The sequence below is a fragment of the Vanessa atalanta genome, chromosome 2 (genome assembly GCF_905147765.1).
Source record: "Vanessa atalanta chromosome 2, ilVanAtal1.2, whole genome shotgun sequence".
Lineage (NCBI taxonomy): Eukaryota > Metazoa > Arthropoda > Insecta > Lepidoptera > Nymphalidae > Vanessa > Vanessa atalanta.
Window position 1 is genome coordinate 6,630,575 of NC_061872.1, and position 24,758 is coordinate 6,655,332.

At 31.7% G+C, this 24,758-nt stretch overlaps 1 protein-coding gene across 2 annotated transcripts in view; it reads left to right on the forward strand.

Annotated features, from left to right (window-relative positions):
- Window positions 1-24,758, forward strand: part of LOC125073214 (filamin-A) — a 99,422-nt gene that overhangs the window by 19,415 nt on the left and 55,249 nt on the right. Inside the window, exons 2-20 of one of the 2 annotated variants that reach the window (XM_047683956.1) lie at window positions 2,953-3,247; window positions 3,460-3,640; window positions 4,306-4,405; window positions 6,618-6,760; window positions 7,891-8,114; window positions 10,801-10,942; window positions 11,906-12,069; window positions 12,922-13,097; window positions 13,658-13,770; window positions 13,987-14,168; window positions 14,847-15,089; window positions 15,187-15,313; window positions 15,640-16,060; window positions 16,279-16,451; window positions 16,530-16,629; window positions 16,699-16,858; window positions 17,325-17,497; window positions 19,153-19,244; window positions 19,586-19,762. In XM_047683956.1, coding sequence (XP_047539912.1) covers window positions 3,032-3,247; window positions 3,460-3,640; window positions 4,306-4,405; window positions 6,618-6,760; window positions 7,891-8,114; window positions 10,801-10,942; window positions 11,906-12,069; window positions 12,922-13,097; window positions 13,658-13,770; window positions 13,987-14,168; window positions 14,847-15,089; window positions 15,187-15,313; window positions 15,640-16,060; window positions 16,279-16,451; window positions 16,530-16,629; window positions 16,699-16,858; window positions 17,325-17,497; window positions 19,153-19,244; window positions 19,586-19,762 — 3,307 coding nt within the window. In that variant the 5' untranslated portion in view covers window positions 2,953-3,031. Of the gene's footprint in view, window positions 1-2,952; window positions 3,248-3,459; window positions 3,641-4,305; window positions 4,406-6,617; window positions 6,761-7,890; window positions 8,115-10,800; window positions 10,943-11,901; window positions 12,070-12,921; window positions 13,098-13,657; window positions 13,771-13,986; window positions 14,169-14,846; window positions 15,090-15,186; window positions 15,314-15,639; window positions 16,061-16,278; window positions 16,452-16,529; window positions 16,630-16,698; window positions 16,859-17,324; window positions 17,498-19,152; window positions 19,245-19,585; window positions 19,763-24,758 lie in introns of those variants that run through there. The other variant, XM_047683964.1, reaches the window with a different exon arrangement.

Below are 24,758 nucleotides of genomic sequence, written 5' to 3' on the forward strand. Positions count from 1 at the left end.
CTTAATAGTTATTATAACTTATTTCTAATAATGATTTTTAATGGATAATATAGATTTGGTCTTTAAATCTATATTTAATGGATTATCTGACATATTGCAGTACATTAGCTACTCGTTTTATTCGCGTTTCTTAAAATAGGGTTATAAACTTCCAATTTATTCGGTCGCGATGGCAAAATTTAACGCAGAATAGTCCACTACGCAGGAAATATTATAGTGAACTAATGTTTGCGCAGACAATAGCGCAATGTATATTCTCTTACTGTCATATTTCGATGGGACTACAATTCAACACGACCGTTGAGACCAAGGCCAAAGGAATTACATGTGTACTATCCGAAGGGTGCGAATAATTTCCAAAAAACAAGCTGATACTGATTTTGTCTCGAAGAAAATACCAATTAACTTTTTATCGGTCACACCCAGGATGCTATTTCAGGACTTCGGTATATTTAGCTTTATAAGCTACTATACCAACAGGGAAGTTAAATGAGAAGGAAAAATTAAGCGTTTATAATTTATTTTGTGCTTCATCCTTGTCGAGAAAAGTGAAGTGAAAGTGAAAACCGGCTCTCTTTTCAATAAAGAAAATTTAATCTTTTTCAATAAAAAAAAAGATTTATTCAAGCCTTTTTAGGTATATTATCATTAATTCTAAAAGCAATATAACATATATATGTATATTGTATATATATATTTAATAAATCATTTTGTTTTAATAAAATACATTCCAAGTTATCTACGACAGAATTCCTAAAAGTAATAAGATACTCCACAATGTGATTCGCAAGAAATTAAATTCTATTAAAGGGCTCGTTGTATATAGAATTTATTTTAAGCGAATATTTTCACGGCTTCGCAATTAGAAAGGAAAGTTACAGAGGCAATATTGATTTCGCCAAAAGTCCTAAAAGAGGCAATTTAAAGAGTGTAGAGTGCGGACCCACCTGCTTTAAGTCTATGGGAGTTTTATGTTTCATTTTATATCTTTCGCCTTATTTAACATTCTTAAATTTATTGGACCGCTTTTCATCTGTTTTATTGTCTGTGTTTTAAGATACACGAGTACAATGTTTTTTAAAATTGTAATTGTAAATTGTTTTTATCAACGGTGATCCATAACCGCATGATAAAGACTCAAATGAATTAAAAAATGTAATAATAAATATTATATTGACGTATATGTATTAATTAATATAACGTTATTTAACAATAAATCTTAAATCGCAATTCACACACACATACACACATACAGACGCAATTTCACATCGTTTTAAAAAAATAACAAGTATCAATAGAATCGAATAGTTATTACTATTTTAAAAATATATATTTTTTTATATTATATAAATATTTTATTTTTATTTCATATAGGTGGACTGGGAAATGGGCCACCTGATGATAAGTGGTGACCACTGTCATAGACATTGGTTATAGAATAAATATTAATCATTCCTTATACACCAATGACCAACACCAACTTTGAGAACTAAGATTATATGTCCCCTTTGCCTGTTGTTACACTGGCTCACGCTTTAAACCGGAACACAAAAATACTATGTATTTCTGCTTGGCGTTAACATGGCGGCTAACTTAACCGAAACGGGTTTGTACAAAGCCCTACCACCAAGTAAAATAACACAAATGTTTAAATGCAAGCCTCCCTTTGTTAATTATCTGATAATAATGGAACATAATCTTTAAAAAGAAGTCCAAAGGTAGATATTTTTGCGTTCAAGTATTTAGCCATTTATGTTTTCCTAACCTTAGATTTGAGAGATAATATCATCTCAACCAAATTATAAAAAACGACAAATCTCAAAGACTGACAGAAAGAGATCTGTGCAGGAGTTGTTATAGTGTACAATACAGCAGAATTCCTAAAACTGGTTGCTATTAAAAATTTATTAAAAAAAAAAAACAATATTTTTACTTTTTTTTGTTGACCTGATGGCCAGGATTTAGGATCTGTTATATCATAATTAGTCACTATACAAATAAGGTACTTTATTAATTTATCAAAATGGTTTTAAATTTCACTTATATATACCATACTTCACACCACATGTTTCAAAGTTCCTACGTTGGTAGGATTTTTGTTGTTACTATCAGATTGGTTATAGATGTTAGTTTAAAACTCATTCCACTATACCGTTCGGAATTTGAAACTGTTCATCGCTCGCTTTGAAAAAAAGCTCGGATAGTATCATCAATCACAAGGCAAGTGACAATACGTCATCAATCTGCTGAAAACTCTTAGCGCCCGCGTCGCTGACATTGACGAGCCGCACGATTCACACATTATCGCAAAGGTCGTTTAAACTATCGACTGCAGGAATTTATTTTCCTTTTAACTAGGCATACGTGCGTTATTTCTTAATGAAACATTCCTCATTATAAATAGAATGTACGTTAAACATACGTCGTAGTTTCGTTATTGTTTTGAGGTATAATTTCAACAATGTTAATTTTTCTGTATTTATTAATATTTTGATTTTAATAATAGAGTTAAATATATAAGTACATAGTATCATTAGGTATATTGATTATTACATGTACAATATATTATTAATAGAAAGGATAACTATAAAGTTACTAGTTAGAATCCTAAATAGATTCTACATTCCGAAAGTGATGCTATGCAGAACCTGTTTAAATGAAATATTTATTCATTTTGATTTTCATTTATATTATCACACAATTAAATTAATCATAATCTAATTATGCGCGCTAACGTATTAATACTAACTACTAAACCTCGCAATTGCAGATACTTAACTAAATATTCCTTTATACAGAAATACAGAAACATAACTATCAAGATTATCCCACGTTTATGTATACAATTTGCACGAACCCTATATGAAATTATATTTATAAAGTACTATACGCAACGACAGAACAGTATTAGTCAAACCACATATTTTATAATACAATAATAACTTGTTCCAGATGTCGCAACCGTGCAGTGTTATTATGACTGATGTAATAAAAAGGTTTAGTCATTTGTCCTGTTAACTAATAAAGTAACATGGAGGGGGTCAGAGTCACCCACCAGGGTGTAAAAGCCCACACACCTGAGGGATCAGCGGGTCGGATTACACAAGCCGGTCTCGCAGCGAGGAGTCCAGAAGGAACTGCAGCTAAAGCTATGGCTATTAAAGGTCATGAAGATCTTTGGGTGGAAATCCAAGCGAATACATTTAGGAACTGGGTCAATGAGACCCTGAAGCCTATAAATATTAAGGTGAGATCAATATTATCGGACTTGTTAAAAGTATTATTTCAACATTAGATACTTACAAAATAAATAAAAATTCGACGGAGTGTTTGACTTTCAATATCGTGACTAATGGTTTTAATTGTGTAAATTTCTAAACTGTTTAAACAGTTTATTGTATTTAACCACATTATATAACAAATAATGAAACTAGATTTTTCTGGTTTTTTCTTTAATAGGTAATAGATCTGGTGGAGGACTTAAGTGATGGAACCGTGTTGTGCTCTCTGGTGGAAGCTCTGCAGGGTCGAAGGTTAAAGGGCTGGAGTCCGAACCCGACCAATCAGCACCATAGACTTGAAAATGTTACCACCGCTTTACAGGCCATCGAGGACGATGGTGTTAAACTTGTTAATATAGGTAGGTATTATATGACATTATTTACTTACAATAAAAAACAAATAAATGAGTTTTAGCCTGCTGAGTGAGTCAGGAAGCGATCGTACGCTGTTTTTGGGTATTAATACTGGAAAGGATTGAAATGCATGAAATCTATATCTTTAAAGGCACAATACATTAGTGAAAGTTTTGTGTTGTTATTAATGTAGGTCATTTTATACGATACTAGTCCAGCATTGAATAATACAAACATTTAAAATTATAGTGTATCTGTTATATCAACTAACGACCCTTTTAAAAGTAATATAGATATTTGCAAGTTACCAAATTAAAAACTATGTATTTTGTGTTAGTCTGGCTTTCAGTCCTTTTATCCATTGGCTTAAAATTCCAAATTTCACAAATAATTATTACTGTAGAAAATATTCAAATTACAATTATTATTACCCCTATTTTAGGTAAAAAATAGGTAAAGTAATTATATATTTACTAATCTTAAAAAAATCGAATTTTCGAAAAAATTTATCCAAAATGGATAAAAGCGTTATTTTTTTTTTAGTCAAAAGAAGGTAAAATCGTAGATTAGGTACCGTATTTGTTTAAAAATGCTGATGAAAACATATCAATCTATTAAAAACAACACTATATTTGACGATTATAAATGTGAAGTGTATTTTATTTTTCAGGAAACGTGGACATTGTAAATGGAAATTTAAAACTCATTCTTGGACTAATCTGGTCTCTAATTGTCCGTTATCAAATTGGACGAAGCAAATTCCCACCCAGGTAATACGGATAAATTAGAAAACAACATTTTTACTTAAAGTTTCATAGCATTAACGGCCTTACTAATAAACGCTCTTTGGCAGGTGTTTAGTTAAATATTGATTTCTCTCTTCCTTCGTCTTCAATGATTTGACATTCGAAAGAAGAAGACAATGCTATGTTTAGCTAACTACTCCTAAACAAAATCTGTAGATTCCGCTTTACCAATAGACTTCAAATCGATTTTTATCCAGATTTTTTTTGTAATATTTACATAATTTTGTAACTCTAAGGTTAAATGAACGAATCATCCGGTAAATGGAATAACGAAACGACTATTTAAAAAAATCTATATCTAAATGTATTGACAGCAAAATCACAGAAGTTATACCTACTTGTGATATGAAATTATGGTAATGATACTTAATAGAAAAGAGATCATTGGAACGTATTGATATTTCTCGAAAATATATTTGTGAATTTACGCAATTATTTACACAAGCCATAATTAATTCTTAATTAATAAATGTTGGCTTATTTCAAGGATCTGTACTAACTTTCTCAACGGGAAATTCTTTTGAACCATTTTAATGAAAATTGTTATGAGGAAACTCTAAATATTTTTCGCCTTTTACAAAACCCACGCGAATTAATTCGGCTACTGCTCGCATTAAATCCTACAACGTTCGTGTTAATTTACTATTGTTAGTTATTTTACTGTTTTAAAATCACCTTATCTGTTGCAATGATCAATAGAGGATAGTAGAATCAGAGAGCTGTTATAATAGATAACTGTTTTTAGCAGCCCCACGCTACTGCGCCGGCGCAGTGCGAGACTGGGCAATTAGCGCGGCGCGCTTGCGCGGGCGCAAACAGCCAACGATTGCATTACATCCTAATACACCTTATATGTAAACTTTCATCACATTTTTGCTATTGCAAAACCAATCGATAACGTTTTTAGCTCACATTTGTGTTCCAAACAGGGCTATGATATTTAGACGGTGTTTTTTTATATCGTATAAATATGAAATATACTTTTTTTGTATAGTTAATAATATATTTCTGTATAAAATTATACTTTATTTCTAAATTTAGTAGGTCCACAATAAACGTATATTAAATTTAAGCAAATATTAACTTAAAAAAATAGCATATAATCATATTATATATTTAATACATAAGGACTTTTATATTAATAGGAGCAATTTTTACGCCTTTAATTATTATAAACAGCTGTAATAATATTAAAAATTGTTATAGTTCAACATCTTTTCCTCATTGATCTAGTAACTACACTCTAATGCTGTAGATTCCATGCTCCTAGGTTCAAATACTGGGTGAACTAATAAAATATATTGTTTCATATAGTTTTTCTTTCAAAAGATCCTCAGCCAGTAGCCTGAAGGTAGAAAGTAGGCAATAAAACACCTCGCCTTGAAAATATTAAAGATTATTTAATTTTTCCTGCGAGTCATGATTAAGGCGAATTTTCATTTGATTTATTAAGTACGTTAATATAGTATTCATTGGACTATTCACCGTTGAGAGTCGCCGCACCCGATGTCGGCGTGAAGGACATTTTTTTTAATTCCGATTAACGTTTAGTTTTTATTCAATTTTATTTTTTTTATTTTATTTAAAAATTTTGGATTATAATTCAGTATCTACCCATGAACCCTACTCTACAATTATTCTACCGCCAAATATCAAGAGGTACTCTTTAATGCGTCTAAAGGGTGAGAGAGTCAGTGAAATAACGTCTTAGATCTTGCTAATGATTGATGAATAATTGATGGTACCTATAAGTTATTATACCTGACGGTAACCATCAGAGCACGCATTTACACAAATATATAGGTATAATATGTATCAACTGCATGATCTTTTAATTCGACCTGTCATACGTTCATCCAATAGTGGACTCGACTGTGTCGAAATTTAAGGTGTTATGTAATATTCTAAGATCAATGTCTAATTGAAACTAATTACGGCGTGATTTTAACTTAAGATTTAAATCCCGGTAGGCATTGTTGATTTTTATATGCTTAATTTATCTTTATAATCCACGTCGAGTCGAGTCAGTGGAGAAAAACTCCACCTGAATGAAAATCTGCCACATATGTATCCACCTAATTGGTGAACAAGCTACGTTGTGGAATAAATTCTTAATCTTCACAAAAGGCATAGATGCCTTAGCCGATCATGAACTAAATTATTTAATTTATTGCAGAAAACTTATGCTGTCATGGCTCCAGGCAGCACTACCGGAATGTCGTGTTGGCAACCTCACGACCGACTGGAATAGCGGAGTGTTACTATCAGCTCTGGTCGACTTCTGCAAGCCTGGTACCTTCCCACATTGGAAGGAACTTAGTTAGTATTCATTTATTCTCAACAGTGATCCACAAAAGGGCATTTTCAGTTTTAAATTAAATTGAAAATTAAGCAATAGACGTCGTGATTCTTATAAAAGTCCTTCTTTGCGAATATTAAAGTATTATAATTGCTTTCTATTTTCATTGGAACGAAATTAGTAAAATTTTTCTTAAAATGATAGAGACCAAGTAGCTCTTGGCGAATTAATTATTCCCCCCGTAAATGCTTTTCAATCTAACGTCAGAAGATGATTGATAATATTTCTATATCGCTTTTATTTTATCATCCCTTCTGTATTCTGTTTATGCCTTTCATAAGCCTTATTGATTATTCAATGGAGCTTAAGGTGTAACACATATATATTACAATTGCTACATGTTGTATTGTCATACTTAATATATTTGGTTATCGTATTGTAATCAGTTATATTTTTCGTTCTGTTTAATTTATTTTTGATTTAGGTATATAAATACTTCAATTTGTTTTGAATTCAATTTTAAATAGTTATACAATGTTTCTTTGTTCGTTTCGTGTGAATTCCTTTATTTTTCATTTTATTTAATTATTCTTATATAAGGTCAGTAGGAGCCGCTAGCCGGCGTTAGCAAAATAAAAACAATGACTGCAATTTTAGATACAATGAAAATAACATCATTGTATATTTTAAACATTAAGCCGAATGTTGCGATTCAGAATAATTTTAACCTACACACTCTCATTTGGTTAACATAACATAATTTGATTTAAAGCGATGATTAATACGATTACGCGATTTCCACTCTTAATGTTTAAAAAAAAAATCGTTGAAAAAAATATCCACCTGCTTATATCACAATAAAAAATATTATTATGACAAAAAGTATTGAATTTGTACTTCTTGATTGCCAAAGGACATCAAAATTAAATTGTATTTCTTTAGAGAAGAAGTGTTGCTACTGATTTTCTTATCAGATCCTCTCGGTATAATCTACATTCTAAACTGGAGACAGCTTTACAGTTAATTTAACATGCAAGTGCTCATAACTATCTACTTGATTTAAAAATGATTTGAATTATAATAGTATTTAAAATATAAATAAATATTTCGTTTCTTGAAATTATACTTAACGCTTTAATATTATTTCCAGATCGCCATGAAGCTATAGAAAATTGCCGAAGAGCTATGAAGTTGGCGCATCGAGAGTTAGACGTCCCCATGGTGCTGGAACCTGACTACTTAGCGTCGCCTTGGCTTGACGAGCTCTCCGGCATGACATATCTGTCGTACTTTATGAAACCAGATGCTGCAGGAGTTAAATCAACCTTGGAGTGGGTTAACTCTCGCCTTGAAAGGCCCATTACAAATTTCACGGTACGATTTAAAAAAAAAAAAACAGTAGTAGGTGGTTTACAACATCATCAAAATTTGTGACTAGAATGTCGTGGCTTATGAGAGATACCTGTGAATAGAAATAAGGCATCTTATGTCATTAGAAGAATTATACTGTTAACAGTTAAGCAAGTCCATTTTTGAACAGAAAATCAAAAATGCCTTTTAATTCTGAGATACTGATAGCATTCTTGACACTATTGCATGCGTTCATGATTTTTAGAGTAGTTATTTTTAATTTTGATTTGTATATAATTATCTAAATGATAAATACAAATAAATTTTATATAAACTATGATTTTAAAAAGAAATTTGATTGTAAATAGTATTAAATTGCCAATTAAATTGGTCATTTAAATTTACCACAAAAATAAATGAAAACTGAAAATATCATAAAAATAAATTTAAATTTTCTAACGTTTTTGTAAGACATGTAAAAAAACACCTTTAAGTTGAACAAAAACACGGACTTTCGGGTGCTTGTTGGAGTTGTTGGGAGCTGATCCGCAATACTTTTAAGAGAGATTTGTTACTATTCGTGAAACTTGTGTCCGTTTTATATCTCCTAAGTCAAAACAACAATCAAAAGAATGGAGGAGACCACGACCATTCTCAAGAAGTCAATATAATTTTGTACGTAAACAAAGTAATCAGTATTATGGGATTCTAATTATATAGGATACTATGATCGATTTTAAACGAAATCTCCGCTTGTTTTTACAAACTTTAATTTGACTGACTAATGAAAATGGAATTAAGACAATTCGCTGAAGAATATTAACCAAAAATGTTTTATTTCATTCAAGTAACGCACGACCGCTGAGTTCTTGGCAAACAATGGTTGAAATCTGTAAATCTATATCCTTTTCATTCATATTTGGCATAGAGATGTCCCACGGTATCTTGATTTAAAAAAAAAAATCCAATATAAGAAATTGGGGCTGTCTTCGATGTTTATTTTGAGGGTCAATTTTTTATACAGAAAAATAAAAATATATCAAAATATTTTTATCATTTATTATATATATCATTAGCTTTAGAAATAGAATAGAAGACGTATATTGAGAATACAATTTCGACGTTCGTTTTAACATTCAAGTGCGAACATTTCTATGCACTGTCGTAATATTTCGAACAACAATCGAGTTTCAGTCATTAAATTATTTTAAAGGTTATAAATATGGAAGTTAGTTTTATCGTTTATTTTACTTTTACGCCTCAAGTCTCAACGTCTTAACGACTAGTCGTGAAATTCAACATCCAGATACTTTAGGACACGGGCTTAGATTCATGTTGCTTGAGTAGTATTATTTATTTATTTTGCGACCGTTTTGAAGACCGTTTTCACACCTACAGATCAGCCAAGATAGCCCAATGGCTAGAAGATACCATTTCTGTTTCTTTAGTTTTCAAACAAACAGTATTGTTTAAGTTAACTAACTAAACAGTACCTTTGATCCTATATTTTTATTTCTAAATCAATACTAGCTAAATATTGCGAATATAAATAAAATGTAATAATACTAAAACAACACGCGAAAGAATAACTTTTACCGTCACTTGGAGGACGGTAGGCAAACAGTATTTTTTATTTTTTTTTTCCTGGAGATCTTAGTCAAGATAGTAAGCAGGACAAAATTATTAAATCGTATTCGTGTTCTATGGTCGTTTTTACGTGTGCCAATTCTCAACTTTGTCAGACATCTTGAAACGAGGGAAATCATTGAACACATTTTCGTTAATATACATATAAAATACTGCCTTTATGCAAGTTTGTTTAAATTGTGTCTTATACTTTTTTAATAGATAGAAAAAAAATAAACGTACATATACTCGCGAACTCTTTTCAAATACCAGGCTAACAGAAAACTTAAGATGTGAGCTAATAACAACTGAACATAAATATACGAGCTGTTATGCAACACAAGTGATACGTAAGCTGTTGTACGTTGTGTCGAATGATAACATAATGTGATATCTGTTTTTGTTCGTTGAACAAAAGCACTTTGGCAAGATAAGCAACATACATCGTAAATAATAACAGACTACTTATAAAGTTTCGGCTTAATTCTGTTCGCGGTAGTTAATTGTTTCGCTTTCTGACACGATAACGAACGTTGCGCTTATAATAAGAATACAAAAATTGCGATAATTAAAAGTGAAAATCACTGGGTTAGGGTTTTAATAAAGGTGAATCTATAAGTCTTATGTCAAATATTTATACTACAAAAGTGTATGAAGTCGAAGGAATAAATATTTTGGAAATTGTTCAACAACAAACTTTTTGTAGTTACTAAATATAAAGTATTACTGAAATGTTATTATAAATCAATATGATATAGCTTTATATAGCAAGAAATCTTATTATTATTACAAAACGATGACTGTTATTGCTACGTAAAGGAAAATATACTAAATTAAATACTCGAAAAATAACTAAACCGAATTTGAAGATTATTAAAATAAGAAAATGAATGACAATCATCATCATTCATTCATTAATCATCTTATTTACAGAATCTTGTAACATACCATGAATGATACTGGTATTTGTGAAAAATCTTTACTTATAACATTTAGTTAAAAAACAATACGTACTACTGACTATTTCTAATAACGGATACATTTTCTAATACTTAATAACTAACTAACTATTATACGTTTTCAGACCGATTGGAATGACGGCCGTGTTGCCAATGAGCTGGTCAGATCGATGGGTGGTCCTGCACCACCACCGAGCAGACTTCGCCGAGATCCCGCACGATGGGAAGAGAATTGCCAAATGGCTATCGATGCTGGAAAAAAATTAGGTAGGTATAAATAATATAATAATATAAGTTGTAATATATTAATAAATATATTATTACTTGGTAACGACATATACCGTTTAATAAACTAACTTTATTTAATGGATTCATATTATTTAATATTGATGATGGCCTAGTGGTTAGAAAACGTACATTTTAATCGATGATTTCGGGTTCAAATCCAGGCACGCACCACTGAATTTTTATGTGATTAATTTGTGTTTATAATTCATCTCGTGCTCAGCGTTAAAATAAAGCATAGTAAGAAAACCTGCATGTGTCTAATTTCAATGAAATTTTGCCAAAACGTACCATCATTTTAATAAGATATAATTATAATTAAAATAAGATATAATTATAATTAGAATAACCTCCAACAAAATAAAATATTTATTGATTACTGATTATTACATCGATATTTCAAATATATAAAAAATACTAAATAATGGAAAGCTTTATCATGGTATATATATTTAGATTAAATTGAAAATTTAATTTAAAAAAATATATATATATATAAAAACTTCTTTAATTTAACTAAAAGCCAGGCTGAATATGATATATTTGTATTTGTATTCATAGCATATTATTCAGAATTCATGGAAATAGTCTGTATAAATAGAAACATTGCAGAAATGTTGCAAAACGTACATTTAGTGGTTTATTTTCCCAAGTGAGCAGTTTATATTTAGATCAAAGGGTCGTATCAACAAGCAGTAATATTATGTTTGGTACCCACAGTGTGTGCTGAACTATTTTTAAAGCAATATATTATATTTGCCATATTATCGAATGCAATAATTATCGTTGATAAAATGAAACTTAATTGGTCGAAATAAATTATCATAAATATAAGCTTTAATTAAAATTTAATGACCGTTAAACAATATGGTCGCCAAAATGTATTGTGCGTTGTAACTATGAGCTTGCGTAATTTTTGATAACGTTTAAGCGGTTTTTTTTTAGGTGTGCAACCTGTCTTGTCTGCTAAAGACATGAGTCAAAGTGATGTGGAGCACTTAGGTGTAATGACCTGGGCAACGCAGTTCCGAAATGTACCACCCCGTCCACCTATCCATGACATGTTGCGAGTCGCTCTTGATTCCACTTCTGGGAGAGTCGGAGAACCAGTAAGTTTTTAATTAAAATATACCTAATAACTCTTTATACATTACAAATATTCCTATTTCGTCTTTGAATAAGTGAAAAAATATTACCTAATGGTAACCTAACCTAACCTAACATACGAACTTATAAGAGCATTTCTAGTCGGCCTGTCCTGTCAGCTAGGTTCTACTCGTCTCATCATAACAATAAACATATAATACTTTAAAATTTAAATAGCATCATGATATTTTTATATATTACTTAGACTTATTCGCCGATTATAATTTTTTTTGTTGCCAGACGTTTTGACAAAGTGTCATCGATCATGCTCACGAGTTGAAAATATTATATTAATTTATATAGAGAGTCGTTCAGGCCTTGGCCAGGCAACTACGCTTGACCTATAATAGTGCACAAGTGTGTACGCACACACAGGTGCACTCTCTGTGCCGTCAGTCTCATAATCCGATGGGTGATAAAGCCGACACGATCGGAAAGAGTTCAGGCGCTGGACCAACGGCTTTGGGTGCTTTCCAAGGCACGGGAGAGTACTGCACCTTCTAGACTCCGTACTGTTACTGAGACTTTTTCGACAGCAAAACCCAATAGCTGTTATCGGCCCGACTTAGAGTTTGAACCAACGATAATTATTTATTATACATAATTATACGCTGCGTTGTTATAAAGTGTATAATAAGAAAATAGTACCTAGCTAATTTCACATGTTTAAGAATTAAGTTCAACGCAAATCCAGTATTAACTGCATTTGCGTTAAACTTAATTTGTATTTTTATAATTTAAAAAATAATTATATGTTTGTATATTTTTCAAAGATCAACCAGTTACTATATTTTAAATTTATTATTTGATTTCAGACTTACATCAAAGTTGAAAGTATAACGAACGAATTATCGATATCAGAAGTAAAAGTGTCAATCCTTAATCCGTTAGAACAAGAATCTAGACTAAAGTTGGACGCAAAAGGTGCAGGCGAATTTGTCCCTGAACACGCAGGCATGCATGAAATTATACTTACCGTGGATGACATCAGGTAATATTCTTATATGTGCATATCACAGTCAAATGACGTCACAGTCGATTTAACCTGAGTTACAATCACAGTAATTACTTGTTCATCGATATAGTCTTGAACATTATAGTGTTATTGTAATTATTGGAATTCAGTGCTAGCAATCATATATGTATATTGAGCCGAGCTGGCCCAGTGGTTAGAACGCGTGCATTTTAACCGATGATTGCGGGTTCAAACCCAGGTAAGCACCACTGAATTTTCATGTGCTTAATTTGTGTTTACAATTCATCTCGTGGTCGGCGGTGAAGGAAAACATCGTGAGGAAACCTGCATGTGTCTAATTTCAACGAAATTCATCCACATGTCTAACCAACCCGCATTGGAGCTGCGTGGTGGAATATGCTCAAACCTTCTCCTCAAAGGGAGAGGAAGCTTTAGCCCATCAGTGGGTAATTTACAGGCTGATAATACAATCAAATATAAGCTTAGATATATTGCTATTGTCTAAATCGATTATTGTATGGTCTATCTTTAAACGCGCTTATTTTTTTTTTTAATGTTTTTATTTTTATTTTTAGAGTTGATGGAAGATATTTCTTCAGAGTTTTACCTAGATTAGTTTCGGTTCCGCCGCCGGGAATGGCGCCTTGTGCTGCCGGAAGCATTGTCGAAGTGCTTGTCAGTGCTACAGGTTATACATAAATTATTTTTTTTAATTGGCAATTGTAAAAATATTAAAACTACTAACTTTACTTTTTGATTCCTAATAAACATATCTTTGCCAGATATACTAGAAGCATCAACAACACTTTCATTAATGCCTTATTAAATGTGAACATAAGCTATTAACAAACGTCATTTTAAAAACTATTGTCAATCGTTCTGATTGTTTTTTTTTTTAAATCAGGAGCACCACGACGAGAAGACATAGATGTTACAGCCCATTCCCCGAGTGGTCGTGCCGTGCCGTTAAGGCCAAGACACCCACCGCCATCCGCTCCAGGAACAACAGCTTCAAGTGCCACATTTCAGCCTGATGAGGCTGGAGTTTGGACAATTGCTATAACTTATAAAGGAGAACACATTCAGGTTTTATGTTAAAATATTTTTTAGATGTTGTCGAAATATTAATCTAATTCAATTTAACTTTATTTAATTAATTTTATTTTTTTTACATATATATCGAGTTCTTAACAATAACAATTTATTCTATGGTCTATTCCAAACACAAAAGAACAATAATCAAATAAACATAATTTGACATCGACTTGACGCGGTATTATTGGTCGAAAGATTGAATTTTCTATGATATTCGTTATGGATTTGTGAAAAAAATGCTTTTTAAACGTCGATGAAACCTATATCTTAATTTTGGAAGAAAAATTAAAATGAATATAAGTAGTTTAATATGATAGTGTTTGTTACAAATTAAGATATATTAGTCAAGAGGTGTTAGTAGTGCACAATAAAGCTGAGCTATTAGCCAATCACGTGGCATACGTCAATGTAAGGTTTGTTTATCGTTATCCATTCTTCGATTAGAACAGACTATAGATAACTATATAAGAACTCGTAATATTTAAATAAAAATATTACTAATAATATAAACAATAAAAATAGATCTTAATATTTTCAATAAGCAAGATTGTTTTGTTTCGTAATTCTAAACCCTTAAATCAAGCGTTAGCGTCAAGTTCACACATCAATTTCTTTGAATTATTTTTTTGATTCAGTTGTACACAAATAAAAAAAAAACTGTCTTTCTAGGGAGGTCCATTTACTTGTGAAGTTTTCGATCCAGCTGGTGTTCATCTTAGCCCAGGTGCATTGGAAGGAGCGGAACCTCTTAAGCCGCACTCATTCGAACTGGACACGAGTTTATGCGGTGTCAAGGGAGATTTGCAATTAGACATTGTTCACGATAAAAGAAGTGTTATGTGTGCGTTGGAGAAGTTATCGCCAACGAAGTATCGTGCAACATTTATGCCAAAAGCGGCCGGAAAGCATAGAGTGAGTAATTAAACATTAAATGTCTTAAATGTTTTATTTAAATGTATTAAGATTTATTGTTTTATATTTAACATATTATTATTTATTTTTATTACAGTTGTACATTTATTTTAACGGATACGATGTTCACGGATCTCCCCACGTCTTCAGGGTCGGATCACGGTCCAAGAAACATCGCGACAGTGCGAGCCCATCACCAGCTTATGCAAGGATATCTAGTCCAGGTGAAAAAACAATAACTAAAAAAAATGGCCGTTACTGGGCCGGCTGAAATAATCATTAAAATTGATGACTTCTGAAAATTAATATAATTAAAAAAATATGTTTTCTTAGTATTGTAATAATATATGGCAATTAAGTATATATTATACGCGCCATTCGGAGGTGCATGCCGCATGACGGCATACGAAGAGAATCATGCCGTTTAGCGTCACGGTATACGAGTCGATTACATCCCCAAAGGCGCGCCATGAAATATTTCAGAATCAGAATATTTTTTAAGTCAATGCTGCTAACAATACTTTTACTTCTGTTATTATTATTTTTTCAGTTACTAGATTGAGATCCGAGAGCCCGCATAGTAACTTAAATTTATACGAAACGAATACAAAGCACAGTTCGAGTTCAATAGATCGCCGTGAAGAGAAACGTAATTCAACGGATTATTACAAATCCTCGTTTGGTTCAGATATAAAAGAAAAAGCTTACGATGTCACCGACTCGTATTCCAATCCGAGATTAAATAAACGAGATAGTTATAACACGACATACGAGACAGATAATTCTCGGAACAGAACGGCTAGTCCAATAACATCGAAACATTTAGGCAACGGATCACGGCTCGATTTTGCTAGGTCGAGCAGCCCGTATAGAGCAAGCAGCCCATACAGGGCTACAAGCCCGATCGGTCGGACGAGCCCGCTAACGAGGAAAGATAGTCCTTTGAACAGAACGGCCAGTCCAATTAATCGGTAGGTGATATTCAAAATATACGAACACTATACACAACACTTTGAAACGATAATTGGCGTTAATAATTAAGTTGATACGTACTCAAGTACAACAGTTTAATAGTCTTGGTCCTTGTTTAAACATACAGTGTCAATTGTAAACAATTAAATCAACTGGAAATATAATTGTATTCGTTGTCATTATTTTCATAAAATTAATACACATATTTTTGCTACAGAGTTAATAGTCCCACCGATCGATACAGCCCGGTGACAACGACAAAGCGAGTGGTGGAAAAGCGGTCAAACTATAAAATTTACAGCTCATACAGCGGGTCACAAGACAATCTTGACCAGAGTAGTCCATTGTCCTCGTTAGAAACGGATAGAGTTAAAAGATATGGAAGTCCAAGTAAGGAAAAATATTTCAAAAATAAAACATGGCATAATAATGAAAAAAAAATTCTATTCATTTAAATATTTTTGACAGGTACAGCAGATACAGGAGATCCAGGAGGAAAACCGTATCGTCAGAGAAACGACTCTTGGGATACAGTCGAAACAACTAGAAAAATGTTTAGCAATAATAGGTAAGTGTACAGTCTCGTTGATATTTGAAACGAAAAACTGACGTTTTCACAATAAAACATTTATTTCAGCCTTGATGCAACTACCGATCGGCACGGACAAAGCACCCTGGATCGTGAAACGCAGCGTAACACACAGCTAAACAAGTTTAGCGACTACTCGCGCGACTCCTTCAACCGACACCTCGATCGGTTGGTTGACGAGCGTGATTCGGACACCTATACGAGTCGTGTAAGTATGCTCTATTTTTATTGAAACTGCGCGAAGAGGACTCTGATCTGTAAATTAGTTTACTTTAGGACATATGTGTTTTTATAGTCCAGGTACTAAAAACCACTAAAAGGGTTTTTTTATAGATTGTATAGCTTATGAATGTTTTAAAGTATTATAAATAATTGGACTTAAAAATACAAAAATTATGCAAACATTTCTTGAAGCGAGGCTTAGTATTGGCATGTCCATGTAGCAAAAAAAAGGAACAATGTGTGTTGTTATATCTCGACTTCAAGGAAGAATGAACCAGTGTGATTACTTTTTACCATATCAACCTTTTTGCCAACGGAAGTTACCGCATACAATATGGTGACATACCCGTCACTAGTCGTCTATGTTCCTAATTTAAATAAAAATAAAATAATTCCTTCGTTCTTTTACATATAATCAATCAGTGTTTTATATATATTTTGTTTTTATACAGCAAGAAATCACAAAACGTGAAGTTCGGGAAAGTTCGTACGTGGTCCGAGACTCTTCCTACAGCAGTGTGGAGGAGAAACACCAACAACAGCAGTCTTTTTTATCCAATAGGCCCCCCCGCGACCCAACCGGGGGGGCCCGCACTGAAACGGATGCCGCGCATTCTCGTTTCAGGTAACATTGACAAAGACAAAAGCAATACTGTTACTCTCGAGTTACGTGAGATTTCCATCCATGGAATTGGTTGATTTGTCCGCAATAAATTGTGTTTATAAGAATTAATTTAGAAAAAATACGTAATATTAAAAACATTTGCTTATATATAAAGTTTATCGGTATATGCTAAACTTTCTCTTTAAGAGAACCAAAATTACAAAGGGAGCCGCAACGCCGCAAACTTTTACAAAAAATGTATATTAAGCCCGAAATTTACGACACAATGTTTTTCACGACGTCCCTGTTTCAAACTATTTCAACATACGAGTATATCGTGACGGCATTCGTAATTTAAGTTATGATAACGATATACGTTTTCCAACATTGACCCAATTTTAAAGATTTGATTAATAATAACATTTAAATTGATGGAAAATAAAGTACGAAATGATTTAAATTTCATTAGCAAACGTTATAAAAGTTTAGCAGATACTCTATTACATTTATTTTCTAGCCAATTTGTTTAGAGTAACTAAACAAAGGACGTGGCATCTCGTAGAGTAATTTTATTTGCTTTGTCTTTATAAATAAATAAAAACTGATGTGGGATTGAAACGAACGAACGAAAGCCAGAAATAAAATAAGAAGTCTATAAAGAAAATATAAAGCACTTGAACGAACGAACGAGATCTCGATGTTATAAATTCTGCATTCCTTACCTGCTATTGGGGTTGTAGATCCGTTATTGGTCTGCTTTGAAATAGATGTTATTTATTTCTTTATTTGGCTCTTATTGTTAGAGTAGGACGGCTATATATTTAATGTTTTTGTAGTTCTTCGTGTATTCTATATAAAAATCAAATCGGTATAAAAATTTTAAATCGGTAATATAAAATACATTCAAAATATGAAACAGAAAAATCGTTTACAGCTAAATTAATATTCGTCAGCGCATCTAAAAATAAAAAAATACATATTTCAGAATGCTGTTGTAATCGGTAAAGACTATTATTTAGTTAACATACAATTATGTAACTATAAGGTCGCAGTTCAAACCCCAGGTCGGTTGGTCTATGAAAAATTATTGGGTTTTTCTGTAGAAAAATTCTCATTAACAGCCAGAAGTCTGGCAGTTGGAAGTGCGTACATTCCTCATACACTCTTTCCGGTCGTATGAAATTTACCATCCTATCGGATTAAGAGAGTGAAATTAGATAATGCACCTGTGTTTGGGCACTCACTTGTGCAATATTATATGTACAGCGTTGGCTACTTTCTCTTAAATTGGCTTCAATGCTCGAAATCGGTTATGGCAACATCAACATTTTTTAACTGTAACAATAGTAATATAAATATAAATATTCTACCTGTAAATATTAAGTTTATCTTTGATAAAATTTCTTTATATACTTTGCTTTTTACCTAAAATCGCTCAAAAATTTGACGATACGATACTATACAATACAATACAAATATTTTACAAAAAAATAAGAATTAATCACCGACACAAATTTAAGCCGAATCATCTGAAATAAGTCCGTTTCGATTGCTGACGTAAATGCTATAGGTACGGATATCGATCGGAATGAAATGTTTCTGTTTTCCTACAGTAAAGCTTCCAACTTTGAGGTACTTACTTCACGTAAAGTGTTTACATAGAACTTTTTTTACAGACCAATTCAAAGGGATAACATTAGAGGTGCAAAAGGAATAGTTATTAAGCCTACTTACAAAGGAATAGTTGGCCACCCTGTGGAATTTATAGGTAAGTAATTACGAAGCCTAATATTTATTTTATAAATTAATAGCGTGATTATAAGACTCAAATATTTATATAGACTATATTTCAATATAGAACATATTTGTTTATTTTTTTTTTCTATTTTTTTATAGTTGACGTGGTTAGTACCGTAAGAGGCTGTAACGTTACATGCCTTGAAATAACGTATAGATTTTGATTATATCGTTCATTCAATACTGCAGGAACAAAATGGAATTCGCATATACTTATCATAAAGTGTGATTGTATCACTTAATATTTTTAAAATATTTGTGGCAGAAAACGTCTCTAAAATCAACACATTACTAAAATGTATTATCTTGTAGTGGATGCAAGTTCAGCGGGTCCTGGTCAACTTGAACTCGAAGTCTCTGGCGGTAATGGAACTTTAGTGGCGAGCTCGGTTCGACCGCTTGGCGGTCACAAATATATAGCTGCGTTCACGCCTCGCCTGCTCCGGCCACACTCTGTCCGGGTCACTTTTAACGATCAACACGTACCTGGTAAGTTTATTTGTAATCCAGAGAGTTTCTTTCTATTAGATTCCATTACTTAAACAGGTGGTTAGGCAGTTACAGCAAAATATTTGGATTATATTTATCGTGTAATAATAATTAAATTAGGCCGGTAATGCATGTCTTTGGATCATCTGGCGCAGAAAGGTTTAATTGGTTTTCAATTCAATTGGTTGGTGGATGTTTTCGAAAATCTTCCAATAAAAATATAGCCTACAACTTGAATTGCATAAAAGTTTTACTATTTTCATCCCATACAAAGTATTTTATATCGTGACTATTTAAAATATATCAAAATTGAACACAAACATCAATACAGCGATAAACTGGTCAAAATGGTACACTGAATTTATCAGACTTAAAACGAAATGTTATAATAATTCTAACCGTATGTTAGAGGAAATTGAAGTTCATTAATGTCCTATTGTCCTAATGTCATTTCTATACAATTGTTTAATCAAGAGACTCACTTCTCCAAATAAAAATAAATAATAAGACTTTGGTAATAAGCAATATTTATATCATATGCTCTTGAAAAATGAGTTGGCAAGTTGGCAGGTAAAACTAGCAACGCGCACGCTCATTGGTCAAATCAACTAGCGCGCGCTTCACCGGCTTCCTGTTACACACTTTCCACTTTCCGTCCCTTTTCATGAAGTAACTCCCACAGATTGCAAAAAAAGGGAGAGGAAAGATGTTAAACGTCAATTACAATTGATTTATATTTTATAATATAATATCAAATAATAAGAAAATGAAAGTGACAAGACCGACTTATCCCGATAAGAGATCTCTTCCAGCACGTTACACGAAAGAAAGCATAAATTATTCTTGAAGATATTATACATACATGCATAGCAGAATACACATTTGAATATAATTACCGCCATACTATATAAACGTTGTATACATAGATAATACACAAAGAGGATATAATTATTACTCTTACATAATTTTGGTTACACACAGCTTTCTCTTCCTACAAATATCAGTGTGCCCGTAATTTTTCATAGAAAAATGAAATTCGATTTTTAAATTATTCTAAACTATTAATTCAAATAAACTACTTAATAAGAAAAAATAAGGCTAATATTCTTTGAATATGAATTAAATAATTATCCTATTAAATGAAGTGTATATTACAAGTAAATTGACAAGTGAGGTTAAACGACTTTGATAACTCAACTAAACTAGTTTTTTTATCAAGTTTTAGCCGTATTCTTTTGAGACATCTAAGTAATACTATGTAACACAGTGTTTCGATCATACATTTTGTTCAAACCGGGGGGACAATTCTACGTCAAAAATCCTCACAAAAACATCTCAGCTTAATCATAACTAAACCTAACTAAACTAAATCATAATTCTACTTATTTAGGTAAATCGGTTATGATACCATCCTAATTATATTAAAGTTATTTAGATTATTTGTTAGTAGAATTACGCCCTGACTCGAGAGTTGTTTTTTATTCACACTTGGCTATGTAATATTGCATTCACGTTCGCTACATCATATTTCACCGTGTTTGAACATCTTATAACAATAATATACATGTACATATATTTGAGCTAATTATTTCAGCAAATTTCAAGTGAAAGATTTTCAATGAAAGTTGATAATATTATAAAAATAAAAAATAAAAATTATTTACGTATCTACATATTACTTTGCATAAGACAAAACTTTGTAGAATTTGTGTGATTGAATTTAATTAGGTACTCATACATTCTCGAAAAACGAAATATACTCATCTCCTAAGTTTCTATTCAAAGTATTTAAAAATAACTTTGTTACTGCTCGGGCTGTTTCAATTTTTTTAATCTACCCAGGTAGGTACCGCCCTAATCACAAAACAAATTTCTGTATTGAAAATTGAAAGGTGAGCGAGCCAGTGTAACTTCAAGCAGAAGGGACTAAACATCTTAGTTCCCAAGGTAATGGCGCATTGGTGTTGAAAAAAATGATAAATATTTGTTACGATGAGGATTTCAATGGTGATCCTTTAGTATCAAGTAAGGGACTCGTAGTATAAAAAATTGCATAGGCATCAATATGCATGCAAACATAAATTTGTACAACAAATCTCGCCAGGGTATTCTAGGATTATTTTCAAATAACATTATTTCCAAAATTGTAAACAAAGCCACGCTAAAATTATTTTGGCTAATTGCATAAAGTAAATTACAAAATTACCTAAATCAGCTTTAACTCCAGTTTACTTTCACAGTTAACGACTAGATCGTGTTTAATAACGTGGCCAAAGCTTATAATTAAATCAACGCGGATGAATCCGAATACATTGTAACCCATAAATAACAAGAAACACGATATTTATAATTTTACAAATTGTTCTAAGTTTTAATTTTTATTTTATTCATCTTGCGGGCGAGTCTGTTTGAGTAACACTTTTGCATCATACGTGTTGATACGAACGATTTTTAAGTATTCAATTCAATCGCGTCAGGATCTCACGCTTACGAAATTTCTGTTTTATGGGACAAAGATATTTTAATACAAACTGCCATCCCATTTTGTTCTTGGTAATGCTCCAGCAAACACAAATAAGCTGCAACGTTCTTGGAACGCTTCGCCCGTCTTCTCTTATTCCCTTTATCCTCATGACTGCCAGATAAATTCAATTTGATAACGATCTCAAATAAGTGCAACGCTATAATTATTATTAAATTTACTTTCAAATCGAATATAAATGACCTAACTTTTATTTGTAATCTACATATGGTTCTAAAACTTATTAAACTTGATTGTATTATTATGAACCAAAATTGTACGCATTTCAGATCGGTTAATCCTATAACAAAATTCAGTTGCAAGATTTGACCCATACATACTAATAAATGAAATTCGGTAACAGTGAAGTTATATAATTATATAATAAATATTTTATATAACAATAAAATATAAGAAGTATTTTTAAGATAATGATAATTCATGGTAGAATAATTTCGTCACTGAGCTGCATTCGATACTTTAACGAAAAATAATTAATTTTGCTCTCCGCCTGTGGCCACCTCATGTAGATAATAACATTAATGTAACCAACTTAGTTTGTAAAATATTTAGGATCATAATTCTAATATTTCACAGAGTTGTGGTAAAGGAAAATACCTTACATACAAAGTAAACTAGAGAGGGTTATATTATATACTAACTGTAAAACTAATATGTATTTAAATACTCTTAAAACTTCATACTAAAATATGTTAGAGATTTAACGTGCAGGTACGCATAATGTATAAAATATTACGTCACATCATATTAAAAATTTTTCCTTTTCATTATTACAAACTAAATTTCAAAACTCTTTAAGAATTTTAATAAAATATAGGTTTAGTAAAATACGTTTCGTATGATATTTAGTTATTACTTTTGACTACGTACATTTTACTTTAAATTTTTTTGTCAAGTTTGTTTACTGTTTTCTTTCAGTCAAAGGTAGATACTTTTGCACGGTCATAACTTTCGATTCTAACGTATACACAGAATTAAAAATATGTGCTCTTCAAAGTACAATAAATATTTGAAGCAAGTAACAGAGAAAATGCATAATTAAAGCTGTGTTTATCGTGTCCAAAACTCCATGAAACAATCGTCGTTATTATTTACGTAACACGTCGTAACGTGACGATTATTACGTTGTTAGAAAGCTTTATAAAAGAAAGCAGACTTTTCTACTTCGAGCGTATAATAATGTGAATACACACATTCTAAATAAGTATAATAAAACTTTAAAGGTGACTTAGATCGTTTAAAGATTATCCGGCCAAAATAATCTCCAACCGTCTATGTCGCATGTTGGGCATTTGACAGATTAATAATAATGTCGTCCTAACCGAATTTCGGCGACGGCGGCAAATCTCTAAGACTTGCCATCTGCGCAAGACATATTATAGTGACAAGTGAGTGCACAAATACGGGTGCACGCTCCATTCTATCACCCATACTCCGATGTAACTATCTCTAGAACTGTTTGAACGCGCTGATTTCTAGAAATCTTTCTACATTTTATTACCCAATTCTCTGAGAAAGGTTACAGGGTATTTAATATGATGCTATGGTTCACGGAGCAGGAAGTCACACGGGTGAAATCGCGTCGAGTAGTTTTAGATACGACTGGAGAACGACGAGGCTCAGGGTCAACGGCAATACATGTTTTTCGAGACACGGGAGTGTAACATTACCTATTTCCTAACTCGGTGTGATAGCCTATATACTTCACGATTATAACTAAATAAAAGAGGTTAGCATAAAAAGATGAAACACTTTATTTATCCATGACCCTAGTTTAGTGCACAAAACGAAGGTTTTATTTGCCATTCTTAATAAATTCATAGTTTCTGCTTCAAGTAGCTCGTTTAAAATATGAAAGTGTTTACAAGTACATTTATACGTTTTAAATTATTCAAAATAAAACTAAAAGTAACTACATCATACGACTTAGCGGTAACTCGCGAATTAATAATTCTCTATAGTAATAATTAATTAATTTCTAGTAAACTCTAGTTTTACGTTAACAAAGATAAGTCACAACAAATAGGTATGTTAATATAAAATGAAAATGGAAGCTGGCGTATTATAATTAAGACTTATTCAAAAATGACATTAACCATGTTTTAAATTTTTTAATATTTTTTATATATATTAATGATGATATATGTAGTATATGTCTGTCCTTAGAAGAACTATTTTTATCCATGTTATATTTTTACTTAAAATTTCCTGAAGGAATTCGTTAGTTTTTTATCATAATTCAACACCTAGAACTAACCTTTTTTTAAACTGAAAATTAATGAACATTTTACCGTATCCTATTGTCTCACAAAAAAAAAAATACTAACCCTGTGTAGTCGCTAACAAAGATAACGTTACAATTTCAGAAAAAAAAAATAATTTAATAAGTTATAATAAAATATTTCGCAAAAAGTGACTTTCGAAATTTTAATTTATTTTAAATTACTATTTAAT